The 23,571-nt window shown below is 43.5% G+C and overlaps 2 protein-coding genes across 4 annotated transcripts; both read left to right on the forward strand.

Annotated features, from left to right (window-relative positions):
- Window positions 1-494: 494 nt before the first annotated feature.
- ZFAND1 (zinc finger AN1-type containing 1) lies at window positions 495-17,835 on the forward strand. 3 transcript variants are annotated; one of them, XM_079796476.1, is made up of 8 exons: window positions 495-571; window positions 3,650-3,692; window positions 4,656-4,695; window positions 7,715-7,842; window positions 7,926-8,017; window positions 9,032-9,153; window positions 16,160-16,315; window positions 16,417-17,833. In XM_079796476.1, exons 1-8 carry the CDS (start codon window positions 517-519, stop codon window positions 16,585-16,587), a joined length of 807 nt encoding a protein of 268 aa, XP_079652602.1. In that variant the 5' UTR covers window positions 495-516; the 3' UTR covers window positions 16,588-17,833. The 3 variants fall into 3 exon arrangements, with proteins under 3 accessions (XP_079652602.1, XP_079652601.1, XP_079652600.1); XM_079796475.1 differs by lacking the exon at window positions 495-571 and adding an exon at window positions 594-968 and having other exon boundaries at window positions 9,032-9,274; window positions 16,417-16,554; XM_079796474.1 differs by lacking the exon at window positions 495-571 and adding an exon at window positions 595-968 and having other exon boundaries at window positions 16,417-17,835.
- A 2,066-nt stretch (window positions 17,836-19,901) lies between these two features.
- Window positions 19,902-22,965, forward strand: SLC10A5 (solute carrier family 10 member 5). Its single transcript, XM_079796375.1, has one exon. It carries the CDS (start codon window positions 21,258-21,260, stop codon window positions 22,596-22,598), a length of 1,341 nt encoding a protein of 446 aa, XP_079652501.1. The 5' UTR covers window positions 19,902-21,257; the 3' UTR covers window positions 22,599-22,965.
- Window positions 22,966-23,571: the final 606 nt, after the last annotated feature.

A 23,571-nucleotide genomic window follows, 5' to 3' on the forward strand; every position in this document is an offset into this window, starting at 1 on the left:
TCAAGTAACACCGGTGTAGGACAAATCAGGAATCGCACAAGCCGTGTCGTCTCCGTCACCTGACTCTTGCCAATACCTGTGCCAGGCACTGTGCTAGTCCCGGTTACACCAATGGCAACAGACAGCCCTAGTGAGACCTTCCGCGACGCCGGCCGCAGCACGGGCCCTCCGGGGCGGGAGCTGAGCATTTCCGTAAAGACTGACGGCTCCAGTCCTGGAAAAAGACGGACAACCTGCCCGCTCTTTGGGTGGACTTGGGGACAAACCGCAAACACTCAGGACACCCTAAACACAGCAGCTTCGCCGCTCCCGGCCCTGGCCCCGCCCCGCTGCAGGCTCCGCCCCTGGCCCCCCCACGTTCCCAGCAGGCGCCGCGCGCGCCGTGGCCCCGCCCCCCGATCCTGGCCCCGCCCCACCCCACCTGTAGGCTCCGCCCCTGGGCCCCCCACGTTCCCAGCAGGCGCCGCGCGCGCCGTGGCCCCGCCCCGCCCCGCCCTGCCCCAGCGGCGGGGAGCGATGGCGGAGCTGGACGTCGGGCAGCACTGCCAGGTGGAGCACTGCCGGCAGCGAGGTGATGGCGGAGTCGGCCCAGCTCTGCCCCACGGACAGTGGCGGCGGGAGGGGCGGCGGGGGCGGAGCTTCTCTGTGGGAGGGCAGCGTGTAGCCTCCGTGCATGGAACCGGGAGCTCCTGGACACACCTGGGCGTGCACCTGGGCTTTCAGGGGCGCTCGCCGGGAAGTCGCGCCCCGGGGGGACTGCCGCTCCCCTCGGGCCCTGGCACTGCGACCCCGGGGCCGCCGCTTCTCTTCCCCCAACTTCATGTTTCGCCTGCTACCGTCAGGCGGAGGCAGCGGGGAGATCAGTGTTAACCTGGGTCCCTGGGCCCCTCCCGAGACGAGTTCCAGTCGGAGGGCCTTCGCGTTACCAGCGTCCCCAAGGGGCTCCGCCCCTCAGGCTGTTGCGCCAGGTGATGGCTCTCCCAGCGCGGTCCCTCTTGTACTCCGATTGTCACCAGGCAGCAAACATCTACCAAGCAGCTAGTTAGCTGGGACAGCGTTCACACTGGTAGTTAGCGGCACTTTAGAGCATTAATAATAATGGGGGTTCTGTCCCCTGAGCCGGGAGGCCCGGGACCGCACAGCCCACCCGGCAGCAGTGCAGGGCAGTGTGGCCCGGCCTGAGGCGAGATCCTGGAACCTGACAGCACACGGCAGGCTCCGTCCTGGGCCCCTGGGTTTCGCACGTGCGCTATCACATGTGGCTCACACTGCAAGAGGGTGGCAAATGGGTTTCCTCTCTCGTGGCAGCTTCAGTCACTGGTGGCAGGCACCCGAGTCACTGTTGAGAGGCCTCAGGTTCAGCCCGGTTAGTGGGAGTGCCACCGCTGATTAGTGTACCTGCTGCGGACTGGGCAGAGGACAGCATCCCGCTGGGCCCTGGTTGCTTACAGCGCTCTGTATCTGTACCTTCCACTGGGCGGTCCCAGCCCTCCAGCAGCTTCCTTGCACTCTTTCTTATGGAAGCTTAGCCGGTGGTTTTGACTGTGACTTATGTATCTCTGGTGTACCTGATTAACCCTGAGAAGTCCACCTCATCTACCATTTGTGAGATGGTCGGCTTCCTTGCCAACTTCTGAGGTCTTCTAAAGTGTAGATGTCTGAAGTGAGGCCAAGGCCTAGCTCTTGGACTAGTGGACAGCAGTTAAAATTTGGAGTGTGAGTATCTAAAGTTTTTGTTAGCTTCCTGATGGATAGAAAGATGGTGTCAGGTACCAGGAAATTACCTTGATTTCACGCTCCCCCCTGAGTCCTCTTGTTTGTATCTAATGTTTACGTAGTCACTAGAAGTCTCGCAAACAGGTACAATTTTTCCAATTTGAAAAAGACATCAGCAGTTTCTGTTTCTGTCTCATTGACAAATGTATACACACTTTCCTGGTATGAAACGCTCATGGAGTCATGCAGCCAGATCCACAGGGACTGTTCCCTAAGCCCATTCTCAGAATTACCCAGGGTCCCTTTCGGTTATAAGATCCTTTCTTTATGTTTCAAGTTAGATGACCTGCAGGATGAGATCTTTGGGGGTAAACTGTAGCTTTCTCTAAAGGGCAGTATGTTTTGTTTTCACTTTGTAAAAGTGGTGTGATTAGATATAGCCAGTCTTACTTTAGCTGTAATTTAATATGAGGTACATTGAAAACATTCTAGAGAGTAACTGATTGTATCGGTGGTTAATAGTTGTCACATCTGGGAATGGATACTTCCATGTGCTTTGCAAAAGTTCTGTTCCTAATGTAGTTATGTATTTAGTTAGTTAATACTAACTTAGTTGTTCCTCAACAGCAAGGAAAAACGCAATTCAGGATTAAATTTTGCAGTATCAATTCATCAGTCTATCGAATTTCTGGACTTTCTTTAAAAACATCTCCACCTAGTCACCACAGTATTTTTCTCAGAGCCTATTCAAGACAAATTAATTGTTGTAATTGTCTTAGGAATTATAGTTGCTTTCTAACTATTCATACCTTTTATGTATATCACTAGAGGCCCGGTGCATGAAATTCGTGCATGGGGGGGGGGGTGTCCCTCAGCCCAGCCTGCACCCTCTCCAATCTGGGACCCCTCAAGGAATGTCCTACCAGGATCGGGCCTAAACGGGCAGTCGGACATCTCTCTCACAATCCAGGACTGCTGGCTCCGAACTGCTCGCCTGCCTGCCTTCCTGATTGCCCCTAACCGCTTCTGCCTGCCAGCCTGATCACCCCCTAACCACTCCCCTGCCAGCCTGGTCACCCCTAACTGCCCTCCCGTGCAGGCCTGGTTCCCCCCCCCCCCCCCCAACTGCCCTTCCCTGCAGGCCCGGTTGCCCCCAACTTCCCTCCTCTGCAGGCCTGGTCCCTCCCAACTGCCCTCCCCGGCAGGCCTGATCGCCCCCAACTGCCCTACCTTGCAGGCCTGGTCCCTCCCAACTGCCCTCCCCTGCTGGCCATCTTGTGGCGACCATCTTGTGTCCACATGGGGGCAGCCATCTTGTGTGTTGGAGTGATGGTCAATTTGCATATTACTCTTTTATTAGATAGGATTTGGTTTTTATAATTACCCTGTGAAGTAAATATAGCATATGGTATAGATAGATATACACATACATATACATATAGACCTATATACATACCTAATAATAGCTCTGGTTTTATGTATATACTATGTGTATATATACTGTAAAATGTATTTATATATAAAATCTCCAAAGCTCTACTGTTAAGTAACTTGCTTAGCATTGCTAAATTAGTAAATAGTGGAATCAGAATTGAAATCAGGTTTTTCCCTTAAAATGCAGGAATTTTGCAAAATGCAGTCCTCAAAAGCAACACCTACTAACTCTGGGGAACAAAAACAAACTGAAAAAGCAGAAATTTTTTTTGGATTTAAGATGCTACTCTAAGTAACATTTGTCTCCCGATCATCTAGTAACTTTCTCTCGAGGACTGGAGGTTGTGATGGCGTTTGTTTACCTGCTACATTAGGATATTGGTCAAAAAGAAAGTTCTCCGATGGAGGTGGCGCAGTACTTGCAGATTCTCTATGCTTAAGAAAACTAAATCAAAATCCAATACTGACCAGTACCTATAACATTTTCCTTCAATTTTAGATTTTCTTCCATTCGTATGTGATGGTTGTTCAGGAATATTTTGGTAAGTTATGTTTTTGTACAGGATTTGAAAGTAACTTTGATGTTTGTAATATGAGATTTACTTCTGAACAGCAGAATTATGTAAAATAGCTCTTACATTGATATTTAATGTTCATTATGGTAAAATGAACACTTGGAAAAAATAGACTAGTCATAGGCTTTGATTACTTGTGCATATATTTAGCTAATCTTTAAACTTCTTAGATGGCATTATCTGTGTGATTTTTCTTTTTTAAAATATATTTTTATTGATTTCAGAGAGGAAGGGAGAGGGAGAGAGAGATAGAAATATCAATGATGAGAATCATTGGTTGGTTGCCTCCTGCACCCCCAACCCCTACCCCCTCGGGGATTGAGCCTGAAACCCCAACATGTGCCAGGACCGGAATCAAACTGGGACCTCCTTGTTCATAGATCAGCACTCAACCACTGAGCCACACTGGCTGGGCTGTGTGTGATTTTGTATGTAAAAGTTGTAATTGTGACTTTTAATCACAAGGAGAGAACATGTCCACAATATAAAGAATATGGAAAAAATCCAGTTAATGATTATACTCTTCATTTTAATTAATAAAATGAAAGTAATACATATTTTAAAATCAGAACTAGAGCACATTTTTGACCTTTTATTATTGATGGTCTTTGAGAAATAAAAGGTATCAAAAAAAGATTTTTTTATCAGTTCACACACCTGAAAGCACTCAGAGTAAAGGTAATTTAGAGTGGCAAATTGTTTTTTCTCATATGGAAGTTGAATAACTGTGTTTTAAACCTTTTGAGGCAATAGATGCTCTATCTTTATCTGGTATTTCAGCTTATCCTTATTTGTAGATTTCTTAATGTAGCATAAATGTAATTAATCTTAAGGATGCTAACAACGGAAACATCTCAGATTATTGCAGTTATCCTTACATTATTTGATTGCATTTACGTAAACACTATTTTTTTTTTGAAATTATTTAAGCCTTGAGCACAGAAGCAGAGAGTCGCACGGCTGTTCTGAGGTACGTTAATAGTTCTCCTCTCTAATAACTCACATTTGTATTTATGTACTTTTCTTCCAATTTTTAAAAATCGATTTTTATTGATTTCAGAGGGGAAGAGAGAGGGAGAGAGAGATAGAAACATCAACGATGAGAGAGAAGCATTGATTGGCTGCCTCCTGCACGTCCCCTACTGGGGATCGAGCCCTCAACCCTGGCATGTGTCCTGACCGGGGAATTGAACTGTGATCTTCTGGTTCAAAGGTCAATACACAACCATTGAGCCACGCCAGCTGGGCTTTTTCCCGTTTTGAAGAGGTTTCAAACCAGCCAGTGTACAGCAGATTAAAATTTGGCATACTAAGCTAATTATGCAAATTATTGTTTTTGCTTTATATTATTTTTCTCAGTTTGTTTTTTCAAAAGTTGGTCTACTTGGTATTTTTACTTTTTTAGTCTCATAATTCTTATTTCTTTACACTCTGGTTCCGTTTGGGTGGCCGCTTGCAGCTCTAGGCTCCCTGTTTGCAGATCTGAAATGGAATTGCCGCCCTCATGCACCCCTGCCAGTTTCCTCCACTCGTTCGTTTGCACTGGTGCCTGGTGTTAGGATTTGGTGACAGCATATTGTTCTGACTCAGCCTTAGACCACCTGGAACAAACCTGTGGTCCCACCAAGTTCCATTCTAATTCTGACCACATGGAGAGCTTAAAAAGTGGCTGGCAGACAGAAACCAAAATATCTGTGTTATTGATAAAGGACAAGGAGAATGGTAAGGCTTAGGGAGGAGAGCCCAGTAGGTCTGCAGGGAACGCCAGGAGTAGGCACACTGCCTGCCAGCCCCAGCAGTGCTGGACCTGCCAGGCCTCCTCCTTGACTCCCAAGTTCAGTTCCAAGAGGAAAAAGAGAAAGCTGAGCCCACTTTCTCACATTTGACAGTCAGACAAGTGGCCCTACCTCCCTCGGGTCAGGAGAGGCCGGAAGTTAAACTGAATTCTCTCCATTTGGAAGGAAGCGTTTGCCTCACACTTTGCAGGGGACACGTATTCCTGCCCACTGTTTGCCAAGCACAAGGATTTTACATCTGTCCTCTCAGTTATAGAAAATTAAGGTTAAATGGGCTTCAGTCAAAGTCTGGCCCTGTGAAGTTTAGGTGATTTATTTGAGGGAACTAAAAATTAACGAACTTATTGGTATTACGTAGGGTTAACTGGGAGAAAAATCTCATTTAAGTCACAGAAACATGCTGAGGTTTCTTATGCAACCTCATAAGGACTGCCCTGTGCTGTCCTTTTTCTTATGATACCATTTGATTTTCTTTTAATGTCTCTCACAGAATGTCTCTCAATTGGATCTCAGTTAAATAGTGAAGAAAAGGCAAAGCCAGTTTGGCTCAGTGGATAGAGCGTCGGCCTGAGGACTGAAGGGTCCTGGGTTTGATTCCGGTCAAGGGCATGTACCTTGGTTGCGGGCACATCCCCAGTGGGGAGTGTGCAGGAGGCAGCTGATCGATGTTTCTCTCTCATCGATGTTTCTTACTCTCTATCCCTCTCCCTTCCTCTCTGTAAAAAATCAATAAAATATATTTAAAATAAACAAATAAATAAATAAATAGTGGAAAAAAAATCATTTACCTTGAGACTGTGGGAACAAATTTGGAAAAATAGTTAAGTCAATTCCAACAAGATGCAACTAATGTTTTATGGAGGAGTGTCTTTGATTGTGGATTTCAAGAAATTATTTCTCTAAATTCATTCAACTCTAGAAACCTAGTTATTTAATACACTTCCCCATTTTCAAAAGTTCACTTTAAGCCCCTTCACTTTTATGAAAGACCCACATTAGTATCTGTTTGTGCTAACCTAAGAAAATCCAAAAAGCGTTTCACTTTTACAAAAAAAGGGGAGAAGTGAAAATAGCATTTAACACTTGTTTTGCAGTGAGCCATTCGCTGCACAGGCAGCAGCACTCCGAGCTGTGAGAGCGGCTCACCAAGCTCCTTCCCCCCGAATCATGCTCAGCATCTCGGCATTAGGGCTCCCTATCTTTGAACTGTGTCTGAGCATCTGGGAGACCCATTTTGGGGTCTGGGAACAGTGAAAAAAATTTCCATGTAATTAATGGTAATTACGCCATTTCGGTTTATGAAAAGTTTCATAGGTAGGAATGCTACTTTTGGATAGTGGGGGACACCTGTAGTCAAAATAGCCTGGTTGATCTGGATTTTTCTTTGATCTTATAAAATCTCACCTTTTTCTGATGTAATGTTTGCTGGAAATACAATATTAAACACACCATTACGAGCAGTATATCATTATGAAAACTGTCTTTAACCCTCTGTATCATGGATAAACATAAATTTTAAAATATATTTTATTGATTTTTTACAGAGAAGAAGGCAGAGCGGCAAACCACGGCTTGCGAGCCGCAGTTTGCCGACCACTGGGATAGAGAGTTAGAAACATTGATGAGAGAGAAACATCGATCAGCTGCCTCCTGCACACCCCCCTACTGGGAATGTGCCCACAACCAAGGTACATGCCCTTGACCGGTATCGAACCTGGGACCTTTCAGTCCGAAGGCCAATGCTTTATCCACTGAGCCAAACCGGTTAGGGCAATAAACATAATTTTAAGTGTTCATTTATATATACTTAACTACTTAAAATTGGTGTAGAAAATAGGTAGACTTGCCATTGAGGACTGATGTTGAGATGACTCCCTGAGCATGTTAATATGGGGGCATCTTTGTGTTGGACCGTTACAAAGTAGAAGACTAAAATTATAAAGAGTAACTCAATAGTCACATTAACTTGATTTAGAAGATAAATATACCACAGTAGCAAGATTATGAAAATGTAAAACAGTCAACACAATAATCACTTCTCACACAAATATTTACTATAATCTGTTTTGTGGGAGCATCTACGTTGCTCTTATAAATTAAAGTAGCAGTAATATGAATCCTGCCTTCCAAAATAGATTTGTTGACTTATTCTCCATGTGAAATATGCCAATTTCTCCTTTTTTACATTTTCAGGTGGCTGTAGTCAAGGAGAGGCTGAAGTTAGATACACACACATCTTACCCATGTGCGTTCAAGGGCTGTGCTGAGAAAGAGCTTGTACCAGTGACCTGTCCTCACTGTGAGAAGAACTTTTGCCTGAGGTGATCACTCAGATGATCCCACTCAGTGTATCTGTTTAATTTGTATGCAAATACTTGAACTGGTGTCACTCTTCTGCTCACAGACACCGTCACCAGTCAGATCATGAATGTGAAAAACTGGAACTCCCTAAGCCACGCATGGCTGCCACTCAGAAACTTGTTAGAGACATTATTGGCAAGTACCAAGGAAACTTGTTTCATTGCTTTCTGTATTGCTATCTACCTATTAGTTCCAAAGCTCCTGCTGCTTATGTCTGCTTTTCAGTATGGAAGGCATTGCTAACAGCCCCTGTGGGCTGCAACTTGCAATCTATTTTGATGATATTCTTGCAACAGTATTTCTCACAAGGCCAGATGTTTTCCTGCTCGGCCACTCAGATCAGCTGGTTAACCAACATAGCTAGAAATGGTTTCACGGGGCTAAAGTAGTAGTTTGTAGTCTCTAAAGACTAAACGTTAAGCCTATTGTCCTAAGAATGCTGTTACAATCTGAGGTACCAGGAAAGAATCTATAATAATAAAAGCATAATATGCTAATTAGACCGGACGACCTTCCGGATGAAGCCGGGGCTGCGAGGGAAGCCCAAGTCCCGGGTGCCTGCCCGCCGCCAGAGGGAAGCCCGGGTCCCAGGTCCCAGGTGCCAGAGAGAAGCCTGGGTTCCCAGGTGCCAGAGGGAAGCCGGTGCTGGCACTCGGGGGAAGGAAGGCCTACTCTTGCATGAATTTCGTGCATCGGGCCTCTAGTATATCTATACACTAGACCAGTCTCTGCCAACATGTTAGTTCAGCCGAATTTTTGTTAAGGACACTGCCTTTAATAAAATCTTCTATAACCAAAACTTAATGTTCTCTGTAGAAGTGTTAGTGATTAGATTAAATCAGCTTAAGTTGGAAAGAAGCCCCATGCTAAGGGTTTTGATGTGGAGATTGTCAATATTTTAAATATAATTCGTACACAATATGTTGTCTCTGTAGAGCTCTGTTGTATGTAGTTTTTGTATGTTTCAGAGCCATAAAACATTAATTGTGGAGGATGGGCTGAGACCCGCCCCTGTGCCCGCTGCAGCCTCGCAGCCCACAGTTCCTTTCAAGGTGCATGAATTCATGCACTGGGCCCCTCGTAGTTAATAAAAGTCTAGAAAATATAATGTAAACATTATGTGTTTATATGTTTATTTTTATTTCTTAGATTCCAAGACAGGAGAGACAGCGAATAAGCGACGGAAGGGTGCAAAAAATAGCGCTACAGCTGCCAAGGTGGCACTGATGAAATTAAAGATGCATGCTGATGGGGATAAGTCACTGCCCCAGGTTGGTCTTGGAGACTTGGAAAAACAAGATGTTTACATACGGTTGAAGCCCCTCTCTACTCCTCCCTCCCATCTCGTAACAACTAACCTGAACCTGATGTGTATCTTTCCTAGTGTTACAGGTGTGTAGCTACATAAAAAATGGTACATCGTTTTGTGAGATTTTCACTTTATAGAAATGGCAGGGAGCCATACGTATCCTTCAGCTCTTTTTTTTTTCCACTTGGCATTATGTTTTTAGCATTTATCCATGTTGACACATTAGTCTAGTTTGTTCATTGTGATAACTGCGTATCTCATAGTATGAATATACCACATTTATTCATTCTTGTGATGAACAATATTCAGAATTTTCCCAAGTTTTTTTGCTATTATAAATTGTTCAACAGTGAATGTCCTTGTGTGTATATAAATAATGTCTCACTAGGGCAGTTCCTTTAAAAAGCCATAATATCAATTGCATTTTATACAGCAACCCAGTACATACATATGTAAATACATACATACCTTAACATAGTTTCACCTAACCTTACACTGGTATTTCTTAATTCTATTTTGTTTTAAAGATGATTGATTTTATTACCCCTGAGCGATCGAGGCCCTCAGATTGAAAAATGCTCCCCTTGGGAAGATATGGAGAAATAGAACATCTGGGTCCTGGGCTTTGCTTATCCTTAGGTTTCCTGGATACTGTCAACTTTGTGCTCAGTGGTTGTGCTAATTTTTCTTCTTCCTGTCTGACGGTTTCAGTGTTTCTTGCCAACATTGGGTGTTATTCATTGTTACCAATCTGATAGATATGAAGTTATGTCTCACTGAGGTTTAAAGTTAAATTTCCCTTTTGACAATTAAGGTTCAGCTATTTTGCATGAGTTTATTGGCTATTGACTTTCTTCTGTGAATTATTTGTTCATATCCTTTGCCTATTTTTTCTGTTGGGTTTTTGCACTTTTTTTTACTCTAGATGTTTTGAATTTTTTTACTACATGTGTTGCACATTTCCTCTCTCAATTTGTGGTTTGTCTTCTCTTTGTTTTTTATCTCTTGAGTGGTCCAGACTTTTAAAATTTTAATATGTTCAAATTTATTAGTGATTTCTCTAAGATTTGTATTTTTCAAAATAAATTGTTTTTTTCTTACATTTTCCTTTAAAAAGCTTTATTTTATTTGCTTATTTTGTGTAGCTCTTTATTCCATTTAATTATAAGAAGAAGTAAAGATTTACACACACACACATACCTGAATGGATTACCTGTGGTCATAACATAAGGTACTGAGAGTTCATCCTTGTAATTACACCTCAGTCACCTACCATATAGTACACTTGGGACTAGTTTGGGACTGTCCGTCCATCTTTGCATCAATATCAAACTGGCTTATTATCATAGCTGTGTAAGAAGCAGGACACGTTTCTCCACCTTATTTTTTGCTTTCAGCTATGCCTATTCTTGGCTCTTTGTTCTTTTGTAAAAATTGTAGGATCACTTTGTCCTGTTCTATGAAATTGTGATTGATAAGAATTATACTGAATTTTCTATTAGAACAGTTTACCTCTTTAGAATTTTGACTCTTCTCATCCCATCCATGTTTGTGGTCTATTGTTCCAATTTTTCATTAGGTCTTCTTTTCTGTCTTTAACATCTGTAATGCTTACCATCCATATCTATATGTCTTTTCTTAATTATATTCTTAAGTTCTTCATAATTTTTGCTGCCATTGTAAATAATAACTTTTAAAAAACTTAACACTTCCTTAATTGGCTATGCTGGTTGTTGTTTGTTGTCCTTCTCTCCTGCAAAGAAACCTCTTGTTGTTCCCATGTTTTATAGGCTTTCTGGGATGTTTCCATGCAGTTATATTTTCTGCAAATGACAGTTTTGTGTTTTGGTGTTTCTTTTCCCCAAATTTCCTTTCCTCTTACTTCTGCTTTTCATCATTATTTGTCTTAATGCATGGGTTGAGCTCTACAGAATAATATAGGCATCTTCATCACAGTTCTGACTTTAATCCAAATGAGGCTGAAGTTTCAACATTAAATATTATCTTTATTATAGGTTGTTTTCAACCTACTTGTTTGGGTGTGTTTTTCAGGTAACTTTAATTTGATGTAGTTGCAAACACAAAATAGTAGCAAGAATAGTACAAAGAATCCTATATAATAAAAGGCTGATATGCAAATTGACCAAATAGCAGAATGACCAGTCACTGTGATGCGCACTGACCACCACGGGGGCAGATGTCCAACATAGGATGCCCCCTGGTGGTCAGTGTGCTCCCACAGGGGGAGCGCTGCTCAGCCAGAAGCCCTGAGCTGGGCTCACGGCTGGTGAGCACAGCGACGGTGGCAGGAGCCTCTCCCACCTCCACAGCAGGGCTAAGGATGCCCAACTGCCGGCTTAGGCTCACTTCAGGGAGCAGGCCTAAGCCATCAGTTGGACATCCTGAGGGCTCCCAGACTGTGAGAGGGCGCAGGCCAGGCTGAGGGACCACCCCAAGTGCACGAATCTCGTGCACCAGGCCTCTAGTTTTTCCATATTTTTTACCCAAATGTACCAGTTAATTACATTTTGCCCTTACTTGCTTTATCATTGCAGTCTCTCTCTTTGTACATATGTCTACACATGTGTACCTGTGTTTGTATGTGTGTGCATACTAAGTTTTGGTTTGCTTATCTATCAGTTTCTGAGACAGGTGTGTTAAAATCTCCTGGAGCTGTGGTTTTGTCAGGGTTTTTCTTGTAATTCTAATGGTTTTGCTGAATTGTATATTATCAGGTGTGTGGAATTCTCCATTGTTATATCTTCTTTATGAATTTTGCCTTTCATGCTATTTTGAATTATAATAGTACTAGGGGCCCAGTGCACAAATTCATGCACCTTGAAAGGAACTGTGGGCTGCGAGGCTGCAGTGAGCACAGGGGCAGGTCTCGGCCCATCCCCCGCCCCCTCTGCCTGGCCCCTCCCACCGCCGCCCCTGGTCAGGTAACCTGTCTGCTGGAAGCCCCACTCCCACTGCCGCCGCCCATGCGCTGATGGTGCTGGCCCCACTTGCACCCGCTGACAGCACGGAGCAATTGGGGCCAGTGCTGTCAGAGGGTGTGAGCAGTGGCTGCTGCCTCAATTGCCCCTCAGGAGCAGGGGGAGTTGGAGAAGCCCTCAGGGGCAATCGGGGCTGGCAGCGTCCACTCACACCCACTGACAGGGCCGAGTGATTGGGACCGGCGCTGGGCACTGGCAGCAGGTACGAGTGGCAGCTCTGGTGCTAGCTGCAGGTGCGAGTGGGGCCGGCGCTGGCAGTGGGTACGAGCAGGGCTGGCACCGGCAGCAGGTGTGAGCTCCCAGCAGGACCGAGGCGTGCGGGAGCAAAGAATTTTCAGTAACCACTAGAGGCTTTCCCCAATGACAGCGACAGGCGCCCCGCCTTGTTCTGGCGCCCCCGCTTACCTGCTCCACCATCCTGCTGCGGCCGATGCCCACCACGTTCTGCGCTCTCCCATCTGCTGCCGATGCCCATCATGTTCTGCGCGTGCCCCCTGGTGGTCAGTGCACATCATAGAGACCGGTTGTTCAGTTGTTCCACCGTTTGGTCTAGTTGCATATTAGGGTTTTATATATATATAGATTGTTTCACTAGTTTTCTTTTGGTTAAGATTTAACTATTATGTCTATTTTCATCATGTTATGTTCACCTTTTCTGTGTTGTTTTGTTTTAGGGTGTCTCTTGTAAGCAGCATATAGCTGGACTTTGTTTTTTTAATCCAGTTTGCTAGTATTCCTCTTTTATAGGTGAGTTGAATCCATTTATATATATTGTGATCACTGATACATTTGAATGTATATCTTCCATTTAATGATTTTTGCTCATCATCCTTATTTCTCTTTCCTGTCTTCTTTTATATTGATTGGATTTTCTATGTTTTCTTTTATTCTACTCTTTTAGAAACCATTGATTGTATTCTTCTTTTAGTGTTATCCTTAGTATTTTCCTTTTAAAAAATCTTTCTTTAATGTTTTTAAATTTGCAAAGGTAGTACACACTTCTAGCAAGTGTAACTATTAAGAGATGTGTAAAGGAAAAAGCAAACTTTCCCTTTAGGATTCATACTGGATTTGCATTACATGTTATTTATCAGTTTTGAGAGAAAAATGTTTTTACTACGTGGCCTTCCTATCCAGGAGCCTTATGTGTCCTTCCAGTTATTCAGATCACGTTTCTTGTCTTGTGTAACATGCTTGTCTTCATTTAAGTCTCAGTCCTTATTTATTTTCATTTCCAAGTGAGGTTTATTTCTGTTGTGAACAGAATATTTACGTCCACCTCTATTTTCAGATACTTACTGCTAATATAGAGAAAAGAGTCTTGATTTCTGTATATTCGTCTGATTCAGCCACATCATCAAACTCTTATGATTAATTTTAGAAGTTTCTTTTTCACCATTAGTGCCTTTGATTTCTTAGATATGCAGTCACACCCCATTAGCAGGATAGCCTTTATTTTATAATAATTATATTAGTTATTTCATTTTCTTATTCTACATTATCTAGAATCTCCAGTATAATGCATTATAGTAATGGTGATAACTGGCATGTGTTTATATTTTTTATGTATAAAATTAAAAACCAATTTTCCTCTTTAAAGTTACTTGGTATTACATCCTCTCAAATAGCACAAGGAGCTTGACATGCCTATCCACTCGAATGTCTCCTACCCATCATCTTTGTTCACACATAAAGACTATTGTCATCAATACCTATGTAAATCTACACATTTTTTTTAGTTTCTTCTTTCCTTAGGACTTACATTTATTTTTCTGAATTCCATTCTTTAGTGATTCACTCAGTCTTTGCAGGTAAACTCTTTTAGTCTTGTCTGAGAGTGCCCTATTTTACCTTCGCTTGAGCTGGTTGTCTATTAGACTCTCACTTCCTTGGATCTACGTACAGTGGCCTCTGTGATCTGTTATAGGGGAAATATTTGCTGTCTCTTGATTTTCATTGCTATATGGGTAACTGTCTTTTTTAGTGGCTTTTAAGACTTTACCTGTGGTATTTTTCAATTTCAGTACAATGTTTCTGGGCATGGATTTATTTTAATTGCCCAGCTTGGCCCTTGAGATACATTTAAAATGTTAACTTATGTCTTCACTTTTAGAAAATTATGTCATTTTTCTCTGACTATTGCTCCTCCATCTTCTCTTCTGAAACTCTTGTTAGTTTCACACGTATTTGGGGACATACAGTTTCTATCTTGCTGTCTCCTTGTGCTACATTCTAGATGACTTCCTCAACTCCATCTCCCTATCAAGTAAGCCTTTTTAAAAAAATATATATTTTATTGATTTTTTTACAGAGAGGAAGGGAGAGGGATAGAGAGTTAGAAACATCGATGAGAGAGGAACATCGATCAGCTGCCTCCTGCACACCCCCTATTGGGGATGTGCCCCCAACCAAGGTACATGCCCTTGACCAGAATCAAACCAGTGACCCTTCAGTCCTCAGGCTGATGCTCTATCTCCTGAGCCAAACCAGTTAGGGCATCAAGTAAGCCTTTTTATGGAAGGTTAGATAAATTTATCCTGTTTGAACTTTTAATTTCAGAAACTGTGTGTTTTTTAATGTTTATATTTCTTATTAGCTATTTATAGCTTCTTTTATTTCTGCCTGTTTTTTGTTTCATAACTTCTTGTTCTTTTTTATGGATATTATCCCTTAATTTGTCTCATTTTTAAATGTCTTTTTCACACTTAGTTATTTTCATCCTTGGTTTGCTGTGAGATTTCAGTTTACAGATTGTGCCTGTTGGTCTTGAATAGGAACTCCCTTCTGGTCTCTCTCTGCCCACTCACCTTTCTGCATTTCTGTTCCATTTATGATCTTCAAGCATATTTATCTTTTTATTAGGTGAGGCTATATCTTTTTAATATTCTCTTTTCATATTTATACTCATTACTTTGATTTTATAGAGTTGGCTCAGAGTTTGAACTTCCAATGATTTCTTATTTTTTCTTTTAATTCTTGTTATCTGTAATAACACACTCCACTGGTCTTCAACAAATCTCAATTCTTTGGTGCTGGGAATGGTCTTGAATCTAATGTTTCCTAAAATAATTGTAATCTTTCCTCTATGACTTAGAGATGCTCCTCTTATGCCAACAATTTCATTGTGACAGGAATTGGTCTGTAAAGCCAATTCTTTTTAAAGCAGTTTTCAGGACTCAAGGAACACCTTTGCTTTTACTCGTTTTCCCCTCTGCATTTGTTAACTTAGCATGAAAATACAATATGAGGAAGCATATAGGGTATAGAATACTAGAGGGACCATCCAAATCTTCTATGAAACTTGTCTATTTTTTCTTTTTTTCTAGCTTCTTTATTCTCAAAAGCCCTGCTCTCTCTAAACACGTTGTCTTTCATGTAGGAAGATGTGTTTCATGTTTCAGGGACTTTCATTTGCAAACGACAGAAACTTGATACCACTAGCGTAATGAAAACTGTTGCCCCTCGTGTGATGGGAGTGGCGTTGATCTGGTCACCAGGATAGCTGAGTTCCAGGACGCAGATGCAGTAGAAAGAGCCCATAGTGTCCTTGACTTCCCCCTGTGCTGGGCCCATTCTTTCCCACCCCACAGGACTTTTTCCACCTTGGTTCAGGAATGGCTGAGGGGCCTGGGCGACAGCTGTAGGCAATTCCAGGTTTAATCCAATACGCCGTACAACCTCAGGAGAAAGAGAGCTGCCCTTTCCACCCCAGCCTCTGAATGTAAAATCCCAGGGAAGACCTTAGTTGGCTTACCGAGGTCACATAACCCGTTTTTGCACAGGTCACCCTGGCCAGGTCTTGAGTCCTCTACCCATGCATTCAGGTGGCTGCTGGGCGACTCTGACTGGTACTCCCACCACCAGTTTTACCATCAGAGGGCAGTCCCTCGCTGACCAGGAGAAGAGAGGAAGTGACAAAAACTGTCTAGTTAATGTATGCAATCTATTGTAACTGTTTTGTTCCTACAGACGGAAAGAATCTACTTTCAGGTGTTCTTACCCAAGGGGAGCAAAGAGAAGAGCAAACCCATGTTCTTCTGTCACCGATGGAGCGTTGGCAAGGTCATCGACTTTGCAGCTTCTTCAGCCAGTCTCAGAAACGACAATAACAAGTCCACGGCCAAGGTACCAGCTGGTTGTAACTGCTCTGCCGTAGGGGTTTAGGCTATGCTACACACGCATGTTTGTTGGTTACGCTACTGTGTGCTTTGCTTCTCTCTTAACAGAAGTTAAGGCTCTGTCACATGACTTCTGGAGAAGCGTTGCCCTTGGACCACACACTGGAAGCCTGGATGGCCAGGGAGGACTGTCCTTTATACAACGGCGGGAACGTTGTCTTGGAATATCTTAGTGAGGAAGAACAGTTTTTAAAGAATGTTGACGCTTACTTGGAATAGTCATTCAAGGAGTCAATTCAGGAATCATGAGGAAAATTCTATGTGAAGTCAGTTTCTTTTCTACAAATACTATAAGTATTTTTTTAAGTTGCTCTTACATTGTTTTCATTATGTCATAATGTCCATTATCAGTTTTCTATAAATTGAATTTAAATTTTTCATTTTAAAGTTTAACTATGAATTGACAGTTATTAGCATGTTACCGTATTTAATTCGCTTTTATTAGGTGTGTTTCTTTTGGGGCTATGAGCTGTGGTTTGACTGAGACTGCTCTGTGTCACCTTGACTCGGATCCACACTGAACGTTTAGATGTCCTTTTTGGGACATTGCCGTTCTGTGGAGAGGAGGAAAGATGCTCTTAGGACACCTGCATCTCTTCTTCTTTGAGCAGGTAACTTGCAAGCGTAGCACTGTGGTGCCAGGAGTGGAGCTGTTCCGTGTGCCTGCATCATGGCGTGTGCATTGATGTGTGTACATGAATCAGGAACTGAGGGCTTGTCTCATTCACTCTTCCGAGTTTTTGGATGAGGAATATCAGGCCTGGGGAGGAGAAGTGGTTTTCCTGCTGTCACCTACCTGCTGTGGGGCATGGCTCTGACAAAGGCTCTCCTCCTGGGAGTCACCACCTGTGTGTGTTTGTGGGAATGGATTCAAATGAGAAGAAAGATGGCGAGCTCAACTCGATTGCAGTCTCTTTATACCCACCAAAGCAAAATACATGCCAAGAGTGACTACATTGTCCCTCAACAAAGGATTACTATATAGAGGGAACAGAAATTATTTCTGTTTGTTCTTTGTCCCTTTGCTATTTTAATTGTCATGGACTTGCAGAGTGGCTTTAGGTTTAATTAAAGGAATAAATTCAGAATGTTTGTTTCATCTCTAATTTTTTGTCATATAATTTTCATGCAAAGAATGGAGATAGCTTCTGACTTTCATCAGCTGCTTATACACTCATTTATTATTGTAATTATTTGAGTACCTACTAAGGATAAGGATTTGATTCTAGTTTCCATGGTAACTACCATGCAGAGCAGTGTGACAAGTACCAAATGAACAGATGGATAGTAAGTATAGCTGTGCTCCAACAGCTCTTTTTCACAAACTGTATGACCAGAAGTAGAAATAATCCTTAAATCTATTCCCAGACACCAGAAGTTTTCATACACACGAATACCTTAGCATGTGCCATAGTTACTCGCACGTGTCAGGGGATCAACACAGGTCTCATGACTCAGCTAAGGCTAAATATGGGAGAGAAAGTCCCAGTGGGGCTGAGCAGAGGGGAGGGAAGGTGGCAGGAACTGAGTCACGTGGAGGCGAAGGCAGAGCTGGCCTGTCAGTGATCAGACGGAAAGGAGAGCCAGGGTGCAGAGGGAAGGACTCGTGTCAGTGGGTGTCCGCATCCGTGGTGAGGGAGGTCAGTTTCCGGATAGTGGGCCTGCTGTCTGGAAGGCACAGGTACCAGCCTCCTCAGAGGCTCCCGGGACGGGGCTCCTGCATGAGCCGTCTCCTAAAGACTCAGGTTGTGGGCGAGGAAAAAGCCCGAGCTCGCACTTCCCAGTGACTGACAAGACAGCTTTCACCGACGTAGTTCTAGGGCTCTCCGTTGAGTATGCGCAATGGAATTTTAGGTTTTGACTTTCCCACCTGACCCTAGTATCTTTCCACCTAGATAGTCTTGCAGACGACTAGAATTATAAGTAGGAAACGCACCAACAGCTTTAAATGCAGATACTGTAGCTCTAACAGCAGAATGGTACAAATGAGCTCCCATTGAAATGTCATTAGCCAGGAAAGGCGTGTGGCGGATAGATCATTAAGCTTTTCTAGCTGTGTCGGTTTTATTCCCCACAGATCTTCGGTAAGGGCAGGACCAGAGGGCCTGGTGAAGGGAAAGGGTGCAGATAGCAGTCAGGAAGACAAAACGTCCCTTCCTCACACCTGTGACCTGGGCAACAAAAACTGGGAGCTGGAATACTTGCTCACATACTGTACAGATGGCTTTGGTTTTGTGACGTTTCTGTTTGTTTTATTTTTGTCTTTTTAAACTAGAAACGTTTTCTGGGAATTCAACTGAGATATCAGAAACATTAGTTCTGTTCTCCATTTTCAGCATCAGCCAATGTCTTGATGTGGTACATGGAAATACAACTTATGAACTACAAGTTCTATTGCATTTTTTTAAAGTTTAAAATTTTATTTTTTAATTACAGTTGACATTCAGTATTATATTAGTTTCAGGTGTAAAGTCTACTGCATTTGAAAGACTAATCTACATAAGTAGAATTTTTAAAAACTTAAAAAATGTCCAGTAAAATTGCTTTAACAATTTTTGAGGAGCAAATGTTATAGTGTAAAAATACTCCAAACTGTCCTTCTTGCACTGAACACAGATTCTGCCTTGATTACATGAAGGATCTGCTGAAGTGGGAATATATTCAGAGACTACCAGGTCTGTAGGTTTAATACAGGGTGTCCAAAAAAATGTATACGCACTTTGAATGATTATAAAGGCAGTGTTTATTAACAAACAGTTCATTTTCAAAATTTAAAAGAATCTACAGAAATGCCTGGCCAGTGTGACTCAGTGGTTGAGTGTTGACCCAGGAACCAAGAGGTCATGGTTCCATTCCTGGTCAGGGCATAGACCTGGGTTGCGGGCTCAATCCCCAATAGGGGTCGTGCAGGAGGCAGCTGATCGATGATGTTTCTCTCTCATCAATGTTTCTTTTTGTTGTTGTTAATATCACTAGAGGATATTTTTCTGTTGATTTTTAGAGAGAATGGAAGGGAGAGGAGAGAGAAACATCAATGTGAGAGAGGCACATCAATTGGTTGCCTCCGCATGCTCCCCAACCAGGGCCGGGGATCTGGCCTGCAACTGAGGTTCATGCCCTTGACTGGACTTGAACCCATGGCCCTTCAGTCCTAGGGCCGAGGTTCTATCCACAGAGCCAAACCGGCTAGGGCTCTCATCGATGTTTCTCTCTCTCTATCCCTCTTACTTCCTCTCTCTCTCAAAATCAATACAAAAATATTTAAAAGAATCTACAGAAATGAATACATTTTTTTGTCAGTGACTGTTTTCAAACTGATGACCATTCTGGTCCAGGGACTGCTGATGACTGGAAGCAATGGAATCACAAACATCAAGAATCATTTCGTTCGATATTTGTGCGCCCTCAATTCATCAACTGTTGCCGATTTTTTACCTTAAACTTTATCTTTTATGTATCCCCATAAAAAAAAAGTCTAGTGGCACTTAAGGATAAGTTTTCTTTGTTCAAAGCTTAGCCTGGCTTCACCCATTATTTCAAATCAGTTAAACCTGAAAAGAAGTGAAAATTAAGTGAGTTATCAGTTGTTAAAGTATATATATGTTTATATGTTTTTTGGGGACACCCTATAGCAGGGGTCCTCAAACTTTTTAAACAGGGGCCCAGTTCACTGTCCCTCAGACCGTTGGAGGGCCGGACTATAGTTTAAAAAAAACTATGAACAAATTCCTATGCACACTGCACATATCTTATTTTGAAGTAAAAAAACAAAACGGCAAAAACACCCGCATGTGGCCCGCGGGCCGTAGTTTGAGGACGCCTGCTCTATAGTAAGTAGACAGTCACAGTGGATTTTTGTTCTTTTCTTTCCTTTTTTCTGCTTAGTATCTGAACCCCCTCTTGTTTGGGAATCCATCATTATGGGAGTATGTGGGGTGTAAGTCCTCACCAGAAAACCCCCAATACTTTTCCTTATTTCCGGCAGGCAAGGCACAGGCACCTGACCTCAGTTGGGCCAGTGGGATGACATGCCCTTCGCTGTGACTAGGCATGGGTGTTACAGAATTAGTGCCCGTGACTCCCAGTGCCCCATGGTGTCAGGCCCCAGTGTCCAGCGGCAGGGGTCCCTTACCCAGGCCGTCCCGTTGGCCATACATCTGGCCACCCACTTTCCCTAGGCTCCCAAGCTCCCTGGTTACCATCCAGGAAATTGTTTTTCGACTTAAGGATTCCAAAACCAGTTTCAGGTTTTGCCTAACTGACGCACTCTCTAGAGTTGTAGGAAATCTATTAGCCGCCTCAGGATGTGGCAAGGCTAGTTTCTAGGCTCTGCGGTGTCTAAGTCTTGCTCAGGGGCCGCGGGAGGAGAGGGTGGAGCCGGTGACTGGCTGATTGCTCTGCTCCGCCCTGCTCCAGGCCCAGCGCCCAGCAAACGTGGCCGATAAATACTCATTTGATTTTGACGTGACTCACCACCTGCAGGGCCCTCAATATCTATTTTATATTTTTGGATCGTGACTGTTTCTAGTGTAGAGTTTCCTTAGGAAGAAAGAAAACTAAAAAATGTGTAAGTTTTTAAATGCAGGTGAAGAGGAGGCTGTTTGCTCCTTAGCAGAAAGGAGGAAATGAGGAAGAGATTGGGTTTCTGCTGGGAGCTGCTGAAGCTGCAGAGTGCCGGGCCTTGTGCATTTTATAACTACAGGTTGGGCAGGTTGTGTCACTCACGAGGTAGCCGGGTATTGTTTGAGAGCACAGGCCCTCCTCCTGGACTTTGATCCAGCAAAACAACTCTTGCCTCGGCCTCAGCCCGGCATTGGGACGCCTCTCCCAGGAAGGTTCTCCAGTTGCCTTTGATGCGTTCGCATATATGATTGATTTAAGCTTTCAGAATGATTAGTCGCCTTTTTATTGTCTTGCTTTTTGTGACGCTGGGAGAAGCAAGGAAGCCATTTCTCAGTTTTCTGAGTACAGAGAGGACTGAACTACTGTTCTTCACAAAGACCGAAGAAACAGTCCTTGTCCGATCCACGTACCGAGCTAAGCGGCCCAACGCCAGCTTCCTCTCTGTGCGGCTCGAAGACCCGGACATGCTGCAGGTGGTGAACGTGACCAGGGCCACCTCGGGTGCCACAAACTTCATCATAAAACTAGTGGCAGAGGAGGAAGGAGAGACGAACTTGACCATTCAGCTGTGGGACTCTGAAGGTAGGCAAGAAAGACTCATTGAGGAAATAAAGAATGTGAGAGTCAAAGTGCTCAAACAGAGGCCAGGCAGTCTTTTCCAGGCGTCGATGCACATGGATAGAAATGCCCTCCTGCTCATTCTGCCAATGATCCTGTTAAATAAGTGCGCATTCGGTTGCAAGATTGAGTTGCAGGTGTTTCGCGTGGTATGGAAGAGACCTTTGCCAGTAATTTTGGTGGCAGCTACACAGTTTTTTCTGATGCCATTTTGTGGATATCTTTTGACTCAGGTTTTGGCATTGCCTGAGGCACTGGCGTTTGGGTTTGTAATGACCTGCACGTGCCCAGGAGGGGGTGGAGGCTATCTCTTTGCTCTACTTCTAGAAGGAGATATCACTTTGGCCATTTTGATGACCTGCACATCAACGGTATTAGCCCTGGTAATGATGCCTGCCAATTCCTACCTGTACAGCAGGATCTTAGGGCTGTCCGGGACATTCCATGTTCCTGTTTCGAAAATTATGTCAACACTCCTCTTCATACTTGTACCTATATCAGCTGGAATAGTCATCAAGCATAGAATACCTGAAAAAGCAAGCATCCTGGAGAGAATCATTAGACCTCTGAGTTTTATTTTAATGTCTGTAGGGATTTATTTGATGTTCAGGATGGGATTGGTGTTTCTCAGAACAGATAGCCCAGAGGTGCTTCTGTTGGGTGTCTTAGTTCCTGCTCTGGGCTTGCTGTTCGGGTACTGCCCTGCTAAAATCTGCAGGCTGCCTCCCGCCGTGTGCAAGACTGTTGCTATCGAAAGCGGGGCACTGAACAGCTTCTTGGCTCTGGCCATCATCCAGCTCGCGCTCCCCCAGGCCCAGGCCGACGCAGCTTCCGCGGCTCCCTTCACAGTGGCGCTGTGCTCTGGGTGTGAAATGCTGCTGATTCTCCTGTTGTACCAGGCGAAGAAAAGGTGTGTCCTTGTCACAGGAGAGAAAAGGAAGCACCTTCCCCGCTCTAGCAATCAAAGCACCGCAGCATGCCCGCTCTGAGGTGCTGTGGGGCGTCCGGGGATATCTACAGTGATGCTGCTCGCAGCCCCCTTCTGATCTGATTGAGAACTTGGCACGAGGGGGAGGCGTGTACATTATAATATGTACATCATCACAACATGCATTCTCACCTGGAGCTCGGGAGGAGGCCACTGCGCTGTGTTGGTCTGGAAATGCTTTATAGAGTGGGATTTGATTATGATACTTCATTACGGTCTCTTAAGTGGGAAAGAGCAATTTAAAAACACCTCCTGTAGTGATTCTGAGAATACCGCAACTTTTTACAGAAGGGGCATTCCCTACATTCTCACAGTATTAGTTAATTAGTTTGCCAGCTGATAAGACAGCCAAGGTTCTTTTTTTCTAATTTCACCAAATTCAGTATTTCTATATTTATAAAGTGAATAATAATGAGCCACCACCAGGCTGAAGCTCATCTTTTATAAATCTTGGTATTTCTATAGAAATCTTGGTAGTTCTATACCAAGATTTATAAAAGATGAGCTTCAGCCTGGTGGTGGCTCATTATTATTCACTTTATAAAATGATAATTGCCCTCATGGAATCTTTTACTGCTGAGTCCTTTCAACAGAAACCTCCATTTAGGGGTAGAAAATATAATTAAACTTGCACCAATTTAACTCATATGCACTTCCATGAGCATATTCTAGTGATCGGGAGACGAGAGACCTGCATTCTAGTTGCACTTTATCATTTACCTTGAGAGCTAGCAAGACACTCTGTACTTCAGTTGTCACATCTGTAAAATGAAAAGATTCAATTGAGGTTTAAGATTTTGCTCAACTCCTGAGTCTGTGGTCGTGGCGTGAAACTCCAGGACCTAGCAGCACGGCAGGGTGATGGGCGGAGGGAAGGTTCAGGCTGATGAAAGGAGCCACACCCGGCTGCTGTAGTGGAGGCAGCAATCAGCTTTCGGCTTCTTGAGTGCAGGGACCCTGCATTCTTTGAATTC

Source organism: Cnephaeus nilssonii (assembly GCF_951640355.1).
Source record: "Cnephaeus nilssonii genome assembly, chromosome: 18".
Taxonomy (NCBI): domain Eukaryota; kingdom Metazoa; phylum Chordata; class Mammalia; order Chiroptera; family Vespertilionidae; genus Cnephaeus; species Cnephaeus nilssonii.

Bases quoted from the DNA above. Each gene is read 5' to 3' on its own strand.
- ZFAND1 (XM_079796474.1), top strand. From the start codon at position 674: ATGGAACCGGGAGCTCCTGGACACACCTGGGCGTGCACCTGGGCTTTC. The intron at 3,693-4,655 runs GTAAGTTATGTT...AAATTATTTAAG, and splicing joins GGTTGTTCAGGAATATTTTG to CCTTGAGCACAGAAGCAGAG. The intron at 9,154-16,159 runs GTTGGTCTTGGA...TTGTTCCTACAG, and splicing joins GGGATAAGTCACTGCCCCAG to ACGGAAAGAATCTACTTTCA.
- SLC10A5 (XM_079796375.1), top strand. From the start codon at position 21,258: ATGATTAGTCGCCTTTTTATTGTCTTGCTTTTTGTGACGCTGGGAGAA.